The sequence below is a fragment of the Thrips palmi genome, unplaced genomic scaffold, assembly GCF_012932325.1.
Source record: "Thrips palmi isolate BJ-2018 unplaced genomic scaffold, TpBJ-2018v1 HiC_scaffold_16, whole genome shotgun sequence".
NCBI classification, from domain to species: domain Eukaryota; kingdom Metazoa; phylum Arthropoda; class Insecta; order Thysanoptera; family Thripidae; genus Thrips; species Thrips palmi.
This window is the reverse complement of record NW_023144625.1, coordinates 3,105,059-3,126,076: the sequence shown is the minus strand read 5'-3', so window position 1 is coordinate 3,126,076 and position 21,018 is coordinate 3,105,059. Positions and strand designations below refer to the sequence as shown.

The window sequence follows — 21,018 nt, the reverse complement described above, 5'->3', positions numbered from 1 at the left end:
GTTCAAAAGAGATATTGCGGGCACCAACTTTGAAAGTTTTTAAGGTGTTTTAAACGAGACCTCGTTTAAAGGTGACTTTGAATACTTTCCGGTTCAAGTAGGCTAAATTCCTCTTGAACGCAATCTAGCAGATCATCAATAAGCAATACTGAATACTTTGCACGTCCCAAATCAGGCAAATTTGTGGCGAAAGTGCGGTGTGCGTTTCTTCCCCAACTTGCAGGTGTCCGGTTTTTCCCCGCCCTGACCCTAAACGAAAATCAACCGAAACGATCTTTATTAAAAGAAAACAAACTGAAACGATCTTGAATAGTAGAAAATAAACTCAAACGATCTCTAATAATAAGAGCCAGGTAAATCAATGAGCAGCTCGAGGAGGCCTAGGAGACTAGGACGCAGGCGTGAAGTCCTTGGCGTCGCAGCGTCGGCAGAGCACCCTGGCCTGCTTGGGCAGTGCGGTGCGCACGGTCGCTCGCTGGGCGCGGCAGCGCGCCGCCACGTGCAAGCAGTTCTCGCGCTGCAGCACCACCAGCTCCACGGCGCGGAGCTCGCACTGCGTCAGCAGCGCACTCAGGTCGGCGCCAGAGTAGGGGATGCTGTAACGAGGAATCTCCGTGAGGGCACTGTCAACAACAATCGTCTAGCCCCTGAGAGTGAAGAGAACTGCGAACCACGCACATGGGCCAAAACCCAGCGCAGGCGGTCATACCAAAGTCCCGGATGCATTTTCAGCTTCAGGTTTGCTAAATGAAACACGAACCAAACGTGTGGCCCCACCAATATCCTCTGAACGAGAAATCCATTGGTCCACACGCTGAGTTCGAGTTCTGTTCAGCGACTCGAGCTAAAACGCGTCTAGAGTGCCGGTGCTGGTCTTCTGGCCGACTCTGCCGTGTCCAATAGAATTGAATGCGTAATTTCTCGTAGTCCCAAAAAGAGTACCTCACAAACATTTTTTCAAAAGGGTAGGTTATTTTTTTATGTCTCGAATTTGTGTGGATATACTTTTGCAAGTACTTTCAGAAGTGCGTACCCTTAACCTTTAGCGAACATTGTCTTATGTTACGTTATGAAAGAAGTGTTAGTTAAATGTTAAGTTAAGGATCCCTGAATTAATATTGAATTGCGGTAGTATATTTATCACTTTATCCATGAGACAAGGGGTAATGGACTCGCAACGGAGCTGGCCGGAATCTCTGCCTTGCGAATTGTAGTCCATACTATTTCTCCGACTAAATATGCGATTTTTTAGATGGCTCGGGCATTTTTGGAAAGAAGATACCTTAAAGTATGCCCAAAATTCAAAAGAGTTTCAATTTTCCCACCAGGGCTTGAACAGGAACAGCTTCACCGTTGCGCTTCTCAAATGCGCAGGGCGACGGCCATGGTGCCAGGGGCGACGCAGAGGGGACGCATCTTCAACTTGCGAAATAAGCTCCTGGATGCCGCAATAGTGACCGGACATAATTTGTCTTCGACACGCTTATAATCTTACGTTGGTTTTCGTCCGTAATACGATGATTTTCCATCGTAAGGTACGACAAATTTCCAACCTGCATAATACGCACGAATGTCACCGTAAGGTACGCTGGATTTTCAACGAAATACGCATGTTTTCAACGTATTACGCACGATTATTACGTGCGTAATACGTTAGACCGTCCCTTATTTTTTCAAATTGAACCGAGACAAAAGTTCGTGGTGCCAAATTGTTCCATTTGTTAAGAAAACACCTCTGCCAAAGTTTGGTGGTGCTACGATATCGCATGGCCGAGCCTGAGGGGCCTAAGTGCAAATTTCAAAAATCGTTCGATTTCGGAATTTTGAAAGTAGTCTTCCCAGTAAACACGTCATTTTGATGCCCGTAGGGCGAAAATTCCACGCGTTTTGCCGTATCTCGAACCGTTATGGCCGAAACGGCGCTCTGAACGCGCTCCGCCACCGCGCGGAAGGCCGATCTGGACCCAACTACGATGCTTTTGGGCTGCCCCGAGCCGCCCCGGAGGGCAGTAGATCGCTGCGTCGCTGTCAGCACCTTCCCTAAACATGTATCTGCATTATCTCTGAAAATTCCAATGTGGTTAGTGGGATACTCAATAGGAAAATGCTGAAATATGCCCTCGAAGTGTCGAATTTAGCCATTTTAGCATTTTTCGCGTGTTTTGCTGTAAAATTTGGTCTTTACCACGTCTGTATCGAAATCTAACCTACCAATTACTATGCAATTAGTCAACCACATGTTTTGGGAAGGTGCTGACAGCGATGCAGCGATCCATTGCCCTCCGGGGCGGCTCGGTGCAGCCCAAAAGCATCGTAGTTGGGTCCAGATCGGCCTTCCGCGCGGTGGCGGAGCGCGTTCAGATCGCTGTTTCGGCCATAACGGTTCGAGATACGGCAAAACGCTTGAAATTTTCGCCCTACGGGCATCAAAATGACGTGTTTACTTGGAAGACACCTTTCAAATTCCAAAATAAGACGATTTTCAAAATTTGCACTTAGGCCCCTCAGGCTCGGCCATGCGATATCGTAGCACTACCAAACTTTGGCAGAGGTGTTTTCTCACCAAATGGAACAATTTGGCACCACGAACTTTTGTCTCGGTTCAATTTGAAAAAATAAGGGACGGTCTAGTAATACGTTGAAAACATGCGTATTTCGTTGAAAATCCTGCGTACCTTACGGTGACATTCGTGCGTATTATGCAGGTTGGAAATTTGTCGTACCTTACGATGGAAAATCATCGTATTACGCACGAAAACCAACGTAAGATTATAAGCGTGTCGAAGACAAACTATGTCCGGTCACTATTGCGGCATCCGGAAGCTTATTTCGCAAGTTGAAGATGCGTCCCCCCTGCGTCGCCCCTGGCACCATGGCCGGCGCCCTGCGCATTTGAGAAGCGCAACGGTGAAGCTGTTCCTGTTCAAGCCCTGGTGGGAAAATTGAAACTCTTTTGAATTTTGGGCATACTTTAAGGTATCTTCTTTCCAAAAATGCCCGAGCCATCTAAAGAATCGCATATTTAGTCGGAGAAATAGTAGACTACAATTCGCAAGGCAGAGATTCCGGCCAGCTCCGTTGCGAGTCCATTACCCCTTGTCTCATGCTTTATCACTCCAGACGTGTGAGAATCAGGGCCCAGACCAGCAAAAACAAAAGATACTAATTGAATTTTTAACGTGATAATTTTTAATGCTGCAACCTTAAATAACGCTGATGAGCATGAAAAAGTCTTCTTACTCGTTTTAAAACAAAGAGTTCGTAGCTAACTCTTTAACCGACTTTCAGTTTAAAACCAACTTTAATCGTTGGTAATCAACCAGGTCAACCTTGGAAGTGAGTGACTTTGTGGTTTGCCAGAAATCTAGTAAGCCTGGTATTTCCTCGGCAGTCAAAATCGACGCTCATAAAAATGGCTACAAGTTAGCAAACATCTAGTAGGCGAAAACCTAAAGTCTTCAGTAAAACAGTCCCAACATTTGAAAACAACAAACCAATTTCAATTTTACTGCCAAACTTCAATATTATTGTTAGGAGTGCATGAGCAGTTACCTGTCCCTGCCGCCGGTGCCCACGCCCAGCCACAGCTCGCGCAGCGTGAGGCGGTGTGTGCGGATCAGGGCGAACAGAGCGGGTCGCGGCAGGCAGGACGCCTCGAGCCTCACCACCCCGGACTGGCAGGGCATCTCCACTGCGTCCTTGCGGCAAGCCAGGCTCTGGGTGCCCGACACGCTGAGGCGGCGCAGCGAGGGCAGCGCGCCGTGGACGGCTTCCAGGTGCTCCCACTGCACGTACCTGCAGATGAAAACAATCCAATGGTAACGCATTGGGGAACGGGAACGGGTCCGAATCGCGCCGTAAGGAAGGGTGAGGCAGCTCGTAATAAGGGACATTTCGTTCAAAAGTAGAATATTTATCCAATGGGGTCTTCTGGAGGACGTTTCAGTGAGACCTGTCTGACCGGCTCAGTTAAACGAACTACCCGACCGTTCCTTAACGACGCCCCCCCCCCCCCCGGTCTATAGTTGTAGGAAGCTTTCAACGGCCCATGGGCCAGTGACCAACATGAGTACTTTTTAAAGGGTGTAGATGCATACCGCACGTCGAGCTCCTTCAGGTGCTGCCGTGGCACGCGCCTCAAGATTTCCAGGCTCCACGCAGGGTCTTCATCACAGTGCAGTCGTGTCAAGGAGCGGATCTGCATGCAGGTAAATACTATTAGCCGGGCTAAAAAAATGTTATTTTTCGGCCGCTATTTAAGAGCTTTTCGGCAGGTACATATGAGAAGGGATCCTTAACTTACCTCATAAGGGCATCATAAAGTTATGATATGAGTTAAAGTTATTACCCCTAACTTCTAACATCTTTTCAAAAGGGTAGGTTGTTTTTTTATGTCTCGAATGTGTGTGGATATACTTTAGCAAGTACTTTCAGAAGTCCGTACCCTTAACCTTTAGCGAACATTGTCTTATGTTACGTTATAAAAGAAGTGTTAGTGAAATGTTAAGTTAAGGATCCCTGCATATGAGCCGTGTGAGCTTCAAAGCTGAATATAGGCACGCGCTGTATCAACACTGAGAAACCAAACGTGCTCTAGACAACAACACTGTTATGGTCAAATGGGTGCCATTTTGGCATCAGTTGTGGTCTAGGCAACGTTTGGTGTGGTTTTTCCATGCAATGACCGAACCAAACGTGGTCTAGACCGCCGTCTTGGCAGGAACATGTATTTCTGCAGAAAAACTTTTGAGGGCACTTAGTCCTTGGAAATTACTGAAGAGGCGGCATTGTCGGGATTTCGCGATTTGCAGTTAGCAGTGAATTGGTCTAACTTCCAGGAGGCGGTACTTACGGTCTGGTTGGAAATGGCCTCCAACACGTCCTGCTTGGCCTGCACGTTGAAGCCCGCGGGGGAGACGCTCAGGTCGTACAGATCGACGTGCCCACCTTCGACTCCAGCGGATGCTTCGCCTGGAAACAGAAATCAGTGCACTTAACTCTCACTCGTTTCCGAACTCGACGGAGACGCCTTCAATGGCCGAGCACGAAGTTTGGGTCACCAGTCACCAAAACTAAACGGACGGTCATTTTAGCAGATGTTCTATTCTGATCAAAGTGCCATTGTACACACTTAATGTCATGGGACTTTTTTTGTCCCACGGTTTACGCAATTTTAAGCACATCCGGTAGTGATGCAATTTTTTGTCCGCCAGGCGGGACAAATTGTCTAGTGAAAGTACAAGTTGCAGCTGGCGCCGGACAAAACCCTTATAAAAATTATTTGCTCCGAGATCTGTCCGAGCGGGGTTCCAGCCCGAAAGGGGTCCGTCGGGCTAGTCCGACGAAGCTCCAGAATGTTCCCAAATCGGCAACTTTACGGATGTGTCCGAAAACCGAAATGCGGGCTGGTTTCGGACTGTCCGAGTCTCGGTTCCGAAAAAAATCCGACGGCGGTAAGCCAGAGGCAAGCCGTATTCGAACCCTCGCTTCCTACCTTCCTCTCTTTCTTTGCACACCAGTGCTGACGTCGGAGCCAACTGAGCTAACCCGACAGATGAGGACTGGGGGCTCCGGTGAGCCTCTTCACCGACTCTGCGCTGCGCTCTCCGCTCCGCTCCTTCCTCTGGGCGCTAGGAGGCGCGATTTTCAAGATAGAAGAGTGGGGATTTCTCAGGGGGACCTTGAATTTAAAATATTTTACGTCAAACACATTTTCTTATGCATACCTGTATTTAAAGTTTCATGTTTCTCCGGTTGTACGAAACAATTTAAATTAATTGAATGAATGCATTCTTGCAATTTTAACCACGTTTTGTGGTATTTGTTTCGGCACATACTCAGTAACGACAAAAAATTGCTGTATTTCCAATAAATTTTTTATTCTAAATTTCCTTACGAAAGGCGAATGTTTGAGATTGAACATTGCGGAATCACTTGGGCATACCTCAACTGTAGCTCCGCTAGAGGAATATTTGTCTAAGTCCCAAAGCGAGGGGGAAACGGTACAGAGTTCCGAAAACAGTCCGGAGGGGAGACTTTCCTCGGACGTATTCCGGGTAAGTCCGCTGCCCCGGACTCCCGGCGGACCGACCCGGACTTTCCAGCGAGTCCCGGACACATATCGGTCTGGCCCGTCCGAACAGCGGCCCCTTCGCGGACTAACCACGGAATCGTCCGAGGGCATTCGGACGCTTCTGGGGACAGCCCGAGGCGGCGGGGGCTCTTTCGGACGGCTGGCGGCAAGATTTCGGAACAATTCGTTTTTACACGGGAATGTGTCACCAGACGGGAACAAAATTGTATCAGCGTCGGATGTGCTTAAAATTGCATAAACCGTGGGACAAAAAAAGTCCCATGACATTTAGTGTGTAGTTACGGTATTCCATCGGGTCATCAAAAATGACCCCTTCGCCCCATGGAGTGGAGAGGTACGCTCCCTTTTCTCTAAATCAACAGTTTGTATTATACTCGTATAAATACTCGTACTTGGATTCGCACAGCAAAATTTTAAAAGGTTCATCTTACACACGGCGGTGGAAACAACCCTTAACATTCACCACACTTCTAAGAAAACGGAGGCGTTGCTGTTTGAAGAATCAAGCTCAAGGTTAAGCTTGAAATAACGCATGACCATGTTCTCCAAGCATTTAGTGGGAATCTGATCCGATGAGCCCATTACCCTTGGTTTGAAGCGTTAACTGCGGCGCTTCAAACCGGGATAAAGCTGCAGTTTCACAACGGTCTCATACACTTACCTGCAGTAGAGGAGCTCGACTGCATCGCAGCGGCCAACGCTTGCAGGTCTGGCTTCACTTCAAGAGCGAACTCGTCTAAGGACGACCAGCAGGAGCCGTTTTCAGAACCTGGCAAAAGAACGATAGACGTTGAACGAAGTGAACTGAAAACGCTATGCTTCTTCCCCGGGGAAGAACGATAAGCATTGAACGAAATCAACTAAAAATGCTGTTTGTTCCCGAGGCGATGGTGGTTCTATCGAGTAAGATGTTACGAGAAAATTAAGGCGCTTGTTTAGAACGACTCTATAATTTGTCTGAAAGTCTGATGCTCTTCCATGCAACCCTCTGCTTTGAGTGATTTTGAAAGCGATATTTGTGGATTTGTCACGGTTACACAAGAGAAATATACAAGGCGCAGGGCAGGCGCGGATACCGGGGTGGGGGTGGGGATGGGGTTTTTGCCCCCCCCCCCATAGCCCTAGATAGCCGCCTGACAGGTAGGCAAAAAGTGATTCTTTGACCCAGTATGTAGGCAAAGAGAGTTACTCCCCCCCCCCTCTGGGCTGCCTCTAGATCCGCCACTGGCGCAGGACGGAGAGGTACGCCAGTGGACGGGCTATCGATTGGACTATCCTCTTCTTGAAATCTGTCCCAAACAAACCTGTCATATTGCTGCTGTGCGAAAGTCTTGAAGAAGGCCCCTCTTCAGTGGACGTCGCAGGGTCTCCAATTCCGCGTTCCTCCTAAAAAAAATTACGTTGTGTAAGCCGAACGGCGGCACACGGCAAAATTGGTCCCACAATAGACCTGGCGCCACACCTGGCGCGTTACCCCTCATATCGGTGTCTTACCAATGATGAATATTGGCAGACTGCACTCCAAATTCACTACTGAGAAATGGCGTGGAGTCATGATACTGAGCTAATTCTCAGTACTCTACGACACAAATGTATCGTATTACAATTCTTTCGAATTGTGACGAAACTGATCATAAGTTGCTGAGAACCCCTCATCAAAGGATACTATATTCACTGAGCTGTAATAATACCAAGCTTTTTGTTCGTAAGACGAAGAAAGGGCTCATTAAGATCTTGGCAGTGTGGACCTGGATTCAGTCCTGACGTGTGAGATGAAAATCGTGGGTGATACACGAATATTAGGGGAAACGAGTTGGAAGGACAGAGACCGAACACGAAGATCTACTGCAAGGACACCGCAAAACCCGTCAACAGCGCACCGTAAATGCGCGTAATGTGGACCACCCCTAAAATTCTTCTTTATGATCGGTTCGAGCCGAGGTACTTACAAATTCGGATGCTAATGGCCGAAACGGCTCTCGATACCACAGCTAGGCGGCATTACAGCTCACAGAGAAGAGTTTTAGGCGTGGCCCACATTACCCAATGCTGTTCCATATTACCCGCTTTCAGGGAATCAAGTAGCGCATCGTTGGCCTGTCTGAAAAATGCTTCTTCGTGTCTCCTAGACAAGAAGAGCCTTCCCTATACGTTCTCGGGGATAGTTACTTCATCATGGATGGACGTGGCCAGCGTAACTCGCATGAAAAAAAATTTAGACGGTTAACCAAAAACAAGTGACACATTCACGCCCTAGCGAACGCGTCACGTTCCTGGAATGCGAGTGTTATCAGGAACTGGAGGGGCGTGGCCTGGAAGGCGGGCTCCTAATCGCGACTAAAGATTCAAAGACCTGTCTTGTTTGCTCAGTTCGTGGCTGTCGTGTCGCGTGCTCTCGACGTGACTTCGATTGTTTGCCCTGCCACAAAACACGGGGTGAAGGCTCTACACTAACAAACGTGAGCCTCTAAAGTGGCCATCACTGGGAAAACTGTGTGGTTATTTATGTTACATTTGCTCAAGGAATGAATTAATTTTCTAGGTTTTTCAATCTTGAAAACCTTTACTCCCATCCGTCTTACATGTTCCTGAAAATTTCCATACCTGTTCAACGCACGAGACACATAGTAAAGGGGTTACAGGCGGAGCTGCACTACAAACCTAACTGTCTACTAAGTACACACTTACAAATGCATGCTTGCAAGTACACACTTACAAACGCATGCTTGGCCAAGTACACACTTACAAATGCATGCTTGCAAGTAAACACTTACAAACGCATGCTTAACGCATGCTATTATACGGCGTCAAGCATGCGTTTGTAAGTGTTTACTTGCAAGCATGCATTTGTAAGTGTGTACTTGGCCAAGCATGCGTTTGTAAGTGTGTACTTGCAAGCATGCATTTGTAAGTGTGTACTTAGTAGACAGTTAGGTTTGTAGTGTAAGATTGGTCATCCCGCTGACAAAAAAAATTAAGCCCAGTTCTACATATGATGTATAGAATCAAACTGCACGGTTGAAAAAAAACACTAAATATGATTACAAAAATCTTTTTTTGAACAGTTTGAACTTTGAAGTACAGCTTCCTGCAGAATCAGCCGACAGTGCAATGTATGGTACCACAGAAGCTTATGTATGGTACACAAAAGCTTAGACCATCATCTTTGAAAAACAGTGCCGGTCGGTGCTCTCAGGCTTCAACACAAATTTTTATGAGTATAAAAATGAAAAGGGTAAGAAAAGTACAGTCCACCGGGGAAGTAAAGTACAGGCATAGGGGAAGAAAAGAACACCCTGTAAAAAACTTAAAGCGGGATGAATATGGAATTGATCACGGAAATAGATTTGATTAGGCGAGACAAGCAAAAAATGTCAACACATGTTTTAGAATTAGACTAAAAATAAACAAGTTATAGGGCATTTACGTCAAAAGGGGAAGAAAAGAACAAAAGAGCTGTACCCACTTATCGCTGATAAAAGGCTTCTAGGACCTCCTTTAGTGAGTCCATGTAGAATCAGAATCAACTGACCGATTTTGACAAAACTTGTAATGGCAAGTGGAAACTGTCCACTTTAGGGGTCAACGTGTATTGAGCCAAGATTGGCGGTCTTCTGGTTCGAAATCGCATTTCTTTTCGTTGTAAGCTTACTTTTCGTTCACGGTGGTGTACTTTTCTTACCCTTTTCGACAAGTACTGAAATCACATATATTTTGGCAATTTGTACGTAATGTGGGGAACTACAATCAATGAACAGTGATCCATTTCATCAGGAAGGGACTTGATTATAAGTTCACGAGAGCAGAAAAGTTAAATCCTCATTTGGAACTTCTGCACAGTGCAGAGTACGCGTTTTGTACTTCCCTTCCCAAACCTACCCCTATCACCGAAAATCGGTCAGTTGTCTCACCCTTCGAATTTCAGTGAATATTTAAATCGAAATCACCTACCATTGGCTTGAGATGCCCACTGGCGATCACAGCGAAGGCCAGCGTCCTTGCTACCGTGTCCTCGGAGGCGTGCCCCGAGGCGGCAAGCCCCTCTGCGAGGCTCAGGGTCGCGGCGAACGTCGCTCCCGATGTGCGCAGCGTCAGCTCGCACTGCACGGGCTCCACCAGCAGCCGAAGGGCGTCCTCCGCCTTGAAGTGTGTCTGCAGCAGCTCCTCCACGCGCCCACACGCCGCCTGCAGGTGCTGGGCGGCTCCGTCGGCCAGCTCCTGGGCACACACGCTTAACACCTTACGAAGAAGTTTAAGCATACACAATACAATTTAATTTACTTATAATTAGTAATAATAATAATAACTACACTGAGAAAACCTTACAAACTAATTTGGGCCTTACAAAGAAAAGTAGTTTGTATAACAAAGTATTTTGAGCATACATAAGCTTACAAAGAAAATACTTCGCAATTTGCGAATTATTTCTTCGTATTACGAAGTATTTTAGTTTGTTACACGTATGCTCAAAATACTTCGTACGGTTTTAAGAGTGTAATAATAGTAGTAATAATAATAAATAGTTCGTAAAGTACGAACTTTTTTCTTTGTAAGCTCAAAATTCTTTGTTATAACAAACTGCTTTTCTTTGTAAGGTTTTCTCAGTACAGGGACAGGCGCACTGCACTGGAATTCCAACTTTCGGCGACAACGCAGCCAATACAACCAGACGCATCACCGGAAAAAGGAAGATACAACTACATATCACCGAAATAAAGGTCGGAGATCAGCGAGGCTGGCCGTTTTCCTGGGCGAAACAGCACTCTTAACCGGAGAGACACACAAGTATCACCCTATTTACCGCGATACATCTTAGTATCTCCATTTTTCCTGCGATACACTGTTAAAAAAGTGCTGTAAATTAACAGCACTTATGCTGTTAAGTTTGATAGCAGCACGACTTGTTTTATTACGAGCATGTTGTAACCTTCGTTGCTGTTTTCTGACAGTCCGATTGTTATAAAACAATACTTCTTTGGAGTCTTCGATGAAGTCTTTGCTACATTTGTGTTGATCTCATCGTGCTGTTATTAAACAAGACCCTTGTATCCTGACAACAATGTATGTTTTAAGATTGCAAAAGGCTGTTTCTAAACATGAAACCTGTTCAACGACAACACAACTATTTTGAATGACGATTACGTTGTTCTTACTTGACAAGGAAATTGTTATGAAACGAAAATGCTGTTTCTGGATGGGTTTCCCGATCAGGCACAAAACAATACTGTTGTTATTTAATAGCATTACTGTAGGTGATTGTGTTGTTAGAGTGGATTTTTAACAGTGTACGTCGAAGTATTACCCACTATCGGTCAGACAGTTATGTCTGATCCCTCTGAGGGTGAGATGAACCACTATTTGATTTACAGTGTGCCGTAAACTGGGGTAACATGAAACAATTTTCGGAAAACTTGAGAGGGATGCTTTGAACCCCCAGTGAGGTCACTACGAAGACAAGACGAGAGGTTCCCCATGCATAAAGCAAGATGGGAGAAATCCGGGCGGATGCGAGCCTGTTACGCAGAACAGAGCACTTAGGGGGTAGGGAAAAGTCAGACGTCCGATGTTTCACTGAATTTTCTGGAATTGCTACTGATAATGAGTAAGGGTTCGTGTAGGGTAGTGATAAGTAGTAGGGAGAATCCCCATGACCCAAAGTAACCTGATATGTAGTTGAATCTAAATTGGGGATGTGCGATTTTCTACCGCTCCTGCAGTGTTTGTTTCTTCCCCGCACTGACCCTACATTTGAGCACAGCAGAGGGTAATGCTACCGTAGAACGGGGTAGGGTCAAGGCGGGGAAAAACCGGACACCTGCAAGTTGGGGAAGAAACGCACACCGCACTTTCGCCACAGATTTACCTGTTTTGGGACGTGCAAAGTATTCAGTATTGCTTATTGATGATCTGCTAGATTGCGTTTAAGAGGAATTTAGCCTACTTGAACCGGAAAGTATTCAAAGTCACCTTTAAACGAGGTCTCGTTTAGAACACCTTAAAAACTTTCAAAGTTGGTGCCCGCAATATCTCTTTTCAACGACTTTCCGAGCCTACTGTAACGAATATTCTTATTGTAAACGAAAGTTGGAAGTGTGGAGCCCAAGATACGTTCAAATGTTTTAGCAGATTTCCAGCTGGATTACATATGAAGGGTTAAATACGAAACGGGGAAAAACCGTACACTGGTGCGGGGAAAAATCGAACACCTCTTTTTTCTATAATAATCGATGAATTGCCCTAACATCCCGCCAAAGTGGTCGTAACAAGTGTATTTTAGCATTTCCCAACATTTAGTGGGAAAACAAACACGGCTGTTGACGATTTCATACATTTTGGTCATTTAACCTCAAAAACGTGCCGCCACGGACCCCCTAACAATGCTACGATGATTTCTGTCTACCTAGGAATACTCGTGCGCCTGCTTCTGTGGGTATCGCAACTGTTACCCCCAAATATCGTTTCCAAGAGATTTCTGACCTACTTTCATAGGTTTTTGTTAAATTAAAGCCTATGTCCGATTTTTCCCCTTAGGTGTTCGATTTTTCCCCGTTTCGACGGGGAAGAATCGCACACTGTTTTTTCTCATTTATTACTGAATGAAGCCGCAAACGCACTCGCTGAGGGTTGAAATGTCTTTCTTTGAGGCTCGATCAACAGACCCAACGGATACATAGGCTAAAGATAGTCAATTAGAGTCAAAATCGAGAAAGATTGCAAAACGTCCAGTTCTTCCCCGCCCTGACCCTAATATGAGACATGAAGGAAAATCGAGACATAGCGCATATTTTTCGGCTATTGTCGTGTTGCTCTCTAACGGTCGTTCGGAAGACCACCGTCAATTTTTTTTCGTGACCTAGGAGGCCTTGACAGCTTACAGGAAACGCACGAAGGCAATCAGAGACTCGCCAGGATTATTAAGAACCAAACGAAAATCCTCTAAATTCTGACAAGTTTCATAAAGCTAGTAAAAACCTCCCCAGGAACCTCAGTTAGGAGCGAGGGGGTAGCAACTCCCAAAAATCGCGGCCCGACTATTACGTTTTGAGACTATTACGCGTAATAGATGGGATATTACGTATATTACGCGGCTATTACGTTCTATTACGGACTATTGTGCTACGCGGTTATTACGCTTTGAAAAACAGCGCCAAATCTTTCACGTTGCTTCCGCTTCCTGCAACATACTCGTGTTATGAAAAATTCCGCTGCACATTTGCAGTGCACAGTTTTTCTTTTCTTTTTTGGTTATTTTTGAAGGTTGTTCGAAGTTATTTACTAGAACTAGGTCCAAATCAGGTGAATTTTCAAAGTGGTCCAAATCAAGATCTTCTTTCAGAAATGGATTCGTCTCGTCAAGACAAACAAAAAATGTCAACACATCTCATAGGTTTGGATGGGAATGACAACGTTATTGAGCTTCAAAAGTACCAAGAAGGTCATTTCTTGACCATCTATGCAAGTTTGTAGGTGAATAGCCTTTTTATGTTCCATCCAAACCTATGACATACGTTGACATTTTTTTGTCTTGTCGAGACAAATCCATTTCTGTAAGAAGATCTTGATTTGGACCAATTGGAAAATTCACTCAAACCGCTGAGAAATATTACAAGATTGGATTTCAAGGCGGCACTTGTAACGTCAAGTTGAAAAGATCTCGGGTTAAATTCATTTCCAAAAAGTTTTAGTAAATTTTCAAAATCGTCTAAACTGACTTTGATGTCATGAAACGACTGCACTGTACAAATTAAGGTGATCGCCGTCCTTCCAGGTACAGTAAACGCTGTACCTCTAGGTACAGTAAACACCGTGCTTCTAAGTACAGCAAATCCTGTTAATAAATTAACGGAGAATACCCTACATTTTTCGCACAGTGTACCCCCTCCACCCGACTCTGGGGGAATGCCGACAACCGTGCGTGGAGTATAGCCAACGCCATCAGGAGCTGTCAATACTCCCTGACAGGGGCATTTCTGACCTATTACGCGGTTATTACGCAGCTATTACGATAATATTACGTGTATTACGTTATTATTACCGATATTACGCGACTATTTCGGTTATTACGCCGTCATTACGGCTATTACGTTGTTATTACAGAGCAGGTGACCCGACTATTACGCGAGTTGCTACCCCCTCGGTTAGGAGTCGGGTTCTCGTCCGAACAAGGTTTAAATCTGTAGGCAATCATGTCAACAAAATCAGGACAAAATTTGGTTCCATTATGTCTCTTCCCAGGCTGCCTGTTCCCGAAGGGATACAATTTTGTTACCTTGAAGCGAAAATAGATTTACCATTTTTCGCTTCATACATGAGGCCAAACATACTCCACTGTAAATAATTTCAAGTAAGGCGGCGTGCAAATATTACGTCACCTGTTTTAGGCCACTTTTTGACCCCCTCCCCCCCATCATCACTCAGCGTCATCCCTGACGCAACCCCCTCCCCTCCCCCTATGATGACGTAGTTTTCTTATTTTCTGAGTTCTCGCAAGCGAATCACACTGTAGGTGCAAAAACATTAGCAATATCTCAAAGTATGATACAAAAAGTCTTCATTTGTAAAGACTAGTAAGAAAAAATCAGTCATGGCACTAGAAACGAAGCAAAAAATGGTCAAAATTGAATCAGAATCAAAACTCGGCTTGGCCGGTCGGGTGGCCGCAGTGTCGTCTACGCGAAGCCGACGCCACGCGGCTCTAAGCAGAAAACTACGTCATCTCTGCTCAACCCCCCTCCCCTCCCCACATCATCTACCATCACTTTCCGTCAGACCCCCTCCCCCCCCTAAACGGGTGACGTAATATTTGCACGCCGCCTAATAACGATTTTAACACGAATTTGTTTTACTACCTGACCGGTCTCAATGTTCTTTGTTAAGAATTTTCCTGTGGCAGGCACAACTCATGACTTCTTATACATTTTTCAGCTCTCTTTACCGACACCGATTTTTCTTCCCTCCAGACTATCTCCTTCATTATAGTCCCCAATCATCTTTAAAATGAATGACAAGAACTACTAAAGCTCCAAACACGCCGAGCAAATTTTCCATACATCTATACCATTTTTCTCTTTTGTCTCATATTACCCCACATTGCAGGGAAATGTGGGACTGCATTCCGAGGTTTATTGAAAGGTACCTACTGCACCTAAAAATCTGAAATTTGGTGGGAGTGTAGCCAAAGGGTCAATGAACAAGTGATGAACACCTCAGCACCTCAAATCAGGGGGTGGCAACGGCCTAGGGAGAGCGTGAAGCGATGCTCGCGCCGTCTTTGCAGAGGTTGCGCACTTGTTCGAGATTATGAAAACTAGACTGTGTTTTTCAAAACGCTTTGCACCGATGGAAAGGGCTTGAAATTTAGGGTGCGTTAGGCTAATTGCTCATCTCGAAACTCCCCCCTTGCCTAATATTAAGGTGCAGTAAAAACACCGAAAAACACAAAAATCATACAATTGAGGAAAAAAATCGAATGCGCCATGTTGATGTAAATGATTCCGCCTTCGTGTTCGGTTGAATTGGAAGTACTTATCGGACAGTCTACTAGGTCTAATGCACCCCAAATTTTGTGCTCTTTTGATCTGTACAAAGCGTTTTGCAATCAACGGGCTAGATCTTACAATCGAAGCAAAATAAGTAACCCCTGCACCTCACTCGCGCATGGCTTCACGCGCTTCCTAGGCCGTTGCCGCCCCCTGCTCAAATTGAAATTGAAAGGGGGAAATTCACCAAAAAAAACTCGAAATTTGTCTCATATTACCTCGTTTTACGGAACCTTGGTTGGAACGAATAGCGCCACTTCATTCGAAAACAGTTGCTAATTTTTAACGATTTAGGAATTAGCCGAGTCCACCCAAGAGCGACACCGGATGGTGCTGCCGCTCTGTGGCATCTCTCAGAACCTTTCGACGGTTACTTGCAAACCAACCGATGCGGCGCTCTGGTTACACTGAGAATGAAAGAGTCACCACCATCGCCCTTTCATTGGGTAACGCACGCACCGTTGCCCAAATTTGGGTGACGAGCCCGCGGTGACCAAATTTTGGGCAGTCATAAAATCGTCGCCCAAATTTGGGTAACGCCGTCGGCGACGCCGTAAGGTCCCCGATGACGCTCTACGGGGCCACCACGATGACCCAATTTGGCGTTGAGGCCTCCGTTCATCGTGGTGGCCCCGGAAGGACGCCATCGGGAACCTCACGGCGTCGCCGACGGCGTTACCCAAATTTGGGCGACCAAACGCCTGTTACCCAATTTCTGGTGATGAATTTTTCGTCACCAAAATTTGGGCAACGAAGTTGCATCACCCATTTAAAGGGTGATGGTGGTGACCCATTCATTCTCAGTGATTGTAACGGTGAGATAGTAAATAAACGTCATCCCTACCTGCACTTGCTGGGCGTAGTGGCGCACGGCCCTGCGTAAGCCCCACAGCGTGTGGGCGTCTTCGCAGTCCGCTGAGGCAATGGCACGGCACTCCACGCACCACAAGGGACGAACGGATCTGGAAATGCCATTGAAGACAGGCTTTGGCTTTAAGGATACTGTAAAGTGAAATTTCCCATTGCAAATCGAAGCGTGGACAGGCATGAACTAGATAAACGTAGGACAGTGTGGGACACGTCATCTAGTGCGCACCTGTCCCACACTTGGATTTGCAATGCGATGTCCTGGAAACGTAGGAGGCAGGAGGGCAAAAACGGTACCTGGTTCTCCCAGGAAGCCTAGGGGATCCTTGGAGTGGCTGGAAACCAGGAACCGCTTTTGTCGTGATGAAGTTCAATATGTGGTTCACATTCAATTAGTATGGCATGGGATTATTCCTGATTTTGGAGGCCCCTAATGTTTTTAGTCTTTGAGTTCAGGAGTTTTTTGCCGTTCTTCCACAGATTTTCTTCTGACATAGAAAAAGGCAGGGGTCCTTAACTTAACTTAACATTTAACTAACACTTCTTTCATAACGTAACATAAGACAATGTTCGCTAAAGGTTAAGGGTACGGACTTCTGAAAGTACTTGCAAAAGTATATCCACACAAATTCGAGACATAAAAAAATAACCTACCCTTTTGAAAAGATGTTAGAAGTTAGGGGTAATAACTTTAACTCATATCATAACGTTATGATGCCCTTATGAGGTAAGTTAAGGATCCCTGGAAAAAGGTTCCTTATAATCAGGGTTTTAGATATTTGCGACTAACTAAATTTAGGGGGAGTTTAAGTAACATTTGTAATGTTTTCATATTTTTTCAGCCTTCTATTGGCCACCCTGACATGAAAATGGACATCACCATTGGATATTCTCCATGCCTTTTGCCCATTAAACCATCTTTGGTTACGGGTCTGGTGGCACTTTTTAAGTTTTCGCAAACTTTTTAGATTTGGTCTATATTTGGGTTTTAATCCTCGCACGTAGGATTTCAAATTCAAATGTTGTCCCGTTGCCACATCTGTTTATGGTCAAAATGAAGACAAAGCAGCCGGATTTCAAAGACATGTTTTCTTTCGGTTTTTATCTTGAAAACTAGAATCATGACTGTTTTCATGCCGCTTTTGGACATTTATTGACCTGTTAGTTATAACTAAAGATTGAGATATAGTATTGAGACGGTGCTGTGGGTCGGAATATGGAAAGCTTTGGTTGTACCAAGGCCCAAAGAGTCAAAAAAGCAAAAACCGAAAATCGATAATCGATTTTCTCCACATTACCCTGCGCGATCACGATCCTAAGTTTGTGAAAGATTTCGATCAGTGCGGTGTCGCAGACCGGAAGTTCGAGCAGACCGAACAGGCTGCAGTTCCTTCGATTGCGAACATGTTCGCACATCTCTAGGCAGAGTTCTCATTTTTTCCGCGACGGGGGACAGATAACGATAGATCTGTCTGGGCACGATCCACGTTAAAAAGAACATGACTAAGACGATCGTGACACTTCGTACATTCGTTGCTAACGTGACGGTGAACATGAACGCACCTGTCATTGGAGGCGTGCGCCGAGGACTCGCTGAGGGCAAAGCTGTCCATGAAACTGGTGGGCTTGTGCAGTAGTACCTGCAACAAATGGGAGACAAGGATAAATGATTGACACAATCACGATGTTTCTTTACTAACAAAAAGGTAAGGGAGGGTGGGGCACCTAGTGACACTTTTTGGATTTTGGCACTCACTTCGATACTGTGCGAGAAATGAATCTACTTACACCTCAGAAGGTTGCTTTGATCCTTCCTTGATCGAAATAACATGTTGTGGCGTTTTGACAAAACCTATTTCTATTATTTACATAGCTTCCCGCAGACCTCTGCACTTGTCACTTGGTGCCCCAGCCCGGGGCACCTAGTGACAGGACATATACCTCACATTACCAGCATAGAGCGACGCTCCAGCTAATTGAAAACTATCCGTTTTGGACTCTTTAAGCTTTTTAAATATCAAACCATTCTGAACGGCGCCATTTTCCCCAAGAAACTGCATTTTACTAAATTGCCAATCAAATTCAATGTTCTACCAAATTGTCGTTAAAAGTAGTCTCATTTATGTTTCGTTGTGTGACAATCGGTGACAATTTACTTCGCGGTTGCCAAATCGATGTTTTGAAACGTTTAAATCGTTGAAATACGGTAAATAGAGTATGTCTGTCACTACCTGCCCCGGGGGCTCATTTTCGTTCAAAATTTTATATTAAGGAAATGAAATCACATGTTTGAGCTGGTTCAGCGAAAACAACTTACTAAAGGTCCTTATTATTGATTAAAAGTGCCAGAACGATCGGCAGTGCCGTTTACTGGAAGAATGGCGAGAAAACATTTTGTTAAAAAGTCGTAAAATCTGTGATTTTGGGTTATTATTTTCTTGCTTTTATTCTAGGGGCTAAAATATTTTGTTCAAAGTATCACTTTCACTTGAACATGATTCCACAGCATAAGACCTTTAGATTAGCCACCTCGAGGTGTCTGAAAGTGCCATAGGGTGGCCAGGGCACCCCTGTGTCACTAGGTGCCCCTGTCACTAGGTGCCCCACCCTCCCTTATGCGGGAGGGTTTCGCTCAGTAATGTCATATCTTTGAGCGCCAACAACAGAGTCAAAATTGACTAGACAGAGCAGAGATATGCAAATATGCTTTGGAACTTGACTTCAGCACCAGGAGACTACTGTCCTCGCTCATCAAGAACGAGAAAATATTGGACTAAGGAATTAAAATTTTCTTAAATCAAATAATGGTGAATGGAGCGAGCAGTGAATAACTAAGAAGGAATTAAAATTTGGCAATTTGAAAAGCTTTATTGAACCAAACTGAGCTTGCAACAGAAAGGGACCGCCCATTAATTACGTCACGTACCGAGGGGGGGAGGGGGGATCTGCTTGGCGTACCGCTGCGGTACCTGAGGAGACGGGGGTCCGAGTCAACAAGTGCCCATAAGTTCTTAACGTAATTATGGACGGCTCCTTAGTCATTTGTAATACCCTTAAAGATGTAGCTGCCCCTCAGCACGAAAGTTTGGGACAGAATTCACTAACGCAATGACACGACTAATACGCAAGCGCATACTTCCTCACTGATGAGTGAAGCAACAGATTGTTGAGATATGCGTGGATGGGTAAGTAACTAACAGTAGTAGCAACCAATTAAAGAAACGTATCAAGCAACAAGGTAAAGATTAGCGCGATTCAAAACGGCAGAAGGGAGAACAGAGCAAATTCACTAGCGAAAGAACTTAACGAATATGAATTAAAGGAACGTCCACTGATAGTCTATTGTTGTCGTCGAGCGTCGAGCAAATGACAGGAAGGTCAACTCAACCGGAAATGGCGCCGGCAACTTAACCCCACTCACCCTTTCGAGAGCAATAATGTAAGAGTTTCCGAAGCGACACTTGTTGAACTACAATTTAAATACTCTTTGTCAAAGGGGTACTCCAATGAATCCTGAAAAGGAAGAAGAACAAAGGTAAGCTCTATAAACAGCTTCTGCACAGTCAGAAATTTTGTCGTAAATTAGCGACGAAAATGTCGCTAATTTTGATAGCGACGGAAATCGTTCTCAAACTATTTCGTCGTAACTGAACGACTAAAAAATCGTTTTTCTACGACAATGTCGTAATCGCGATTAAATATTTTGGAATCTGAAATCCCCGAAAAGTTGGTCAAAAGTTACAATTTTGCTCGTTTTTTTAGATTTGTGTCGTTTATTTACGATTCATGTCACAAATTTACGACAAGAGTCGTAAATGTATGACTGAAGTCATAACTGCACGACATATTCCATAAATCAATTCCGATCGTTCGTAAACTTACGATTAAGTCGTAAACTTAGGACTTAATTCGTTTCAAAACGGAACGTCTCGCTATCAAAATTAGAGACAGATATGTCGTAAATTTACGACTCGAGTCGTATATTTACGACTTCAGTCGTAACAAAATATGTCGTTTAAAAACGACACAATTGTTCTACAAAATGTCGTAAATTTACGATTATTGGCTGAGCGATAGCGAAGCCCGTTACTCCAGTGCGGTTGAAAAGTTTTGTCTGTCTGTCTGTCTGTGTGTGTGTCTGTGTGTGTGTACACTACTCCTCCTGAACGGTTCGCCGATCTGGCTGAGATTTTGCACGCTTATTAGGTATGTTCTTGGCTCGGCACACGCGAAATTTCACTATCCTAGCTCAACTGGTTCAGTTTTTATAGCCGAAAAACACCTAAAAAACGGCGAAAAATCGAGTTTTCTGCAGGTAGATCACCTCTGTCTTGAAGAAAGGGGGCCCCAGCCCCGACAAGTTAAAAAGTTACAAGGGATCTAGAATGCCCAGCATGCATCAAGTTAGAAGTAACCGACGATGGACAAGCCATTGCCTGCCGAAGGCAGGCTAGCGCCGCAGGCCAAGGTAGGTACGCCAGGCGCGGATTGGAGGAAGAGGCAGCGACACATCGCGAA

At 45.0% G+C, this 21,018-nt stretch overlaps 1 protein-coding gene across 21 annotated transcripts in view; it reads right to left on the bottom strand.

Moving 5' to 3' along the window:
• Nucleotides 1-260: 260 nt before the first annotated feature.
• The window catches only part of LOC117642133, a 27,900-nt gene continuing 7,142 nt past the window's right edge, over nucleotides 261-21,018 (bottom strand). For 9 of the 21 annotated variants that reach the window (XM_034379993.1, XM_034379997.1, XM_034379992.1 and 6 more), the window contains 10 exons: nucleotides 19,922-20,013; nucleotides 18,064-18,140; nucleotides 16,478-16,595; nucleotides 10,046-10,333; nucleotides 7,399-7,480; nucleotides 6,756-6,863; nucleotides 4,853-4,971; nucleotides 4,098-4,198; nucleotides 3,553-3,795; nucleotides 261-596 (listed from right to left, as the gene is read on the bottom strand). In XM_034379993.1, the coding sequence (XP_034235884.1) occupies nucleotides 389-596; nucleotides 3,553-3,795; nucleotides 4,098-4,198; nucleotides 4,853-4,971; nucleotides 6,756-6,863; nucleotides 7,399-7,480; nucleotides 10,046-10,333; nucleotides 16,478-16,595; nucleotides 18,064-18,113 (1,317 nt within the window). In that variant the 5' untranslated portion in view covers nucleotides 18,114-18,140; nucleotides 19,922-20,013 and the 3' untranslated portion in view covers nucleotides 261-388. The other 12 variants (XM_034380006.1, XM_034380009.1, XM_034380007.1 and 9 more) reach the window with 9 other exon arrangements.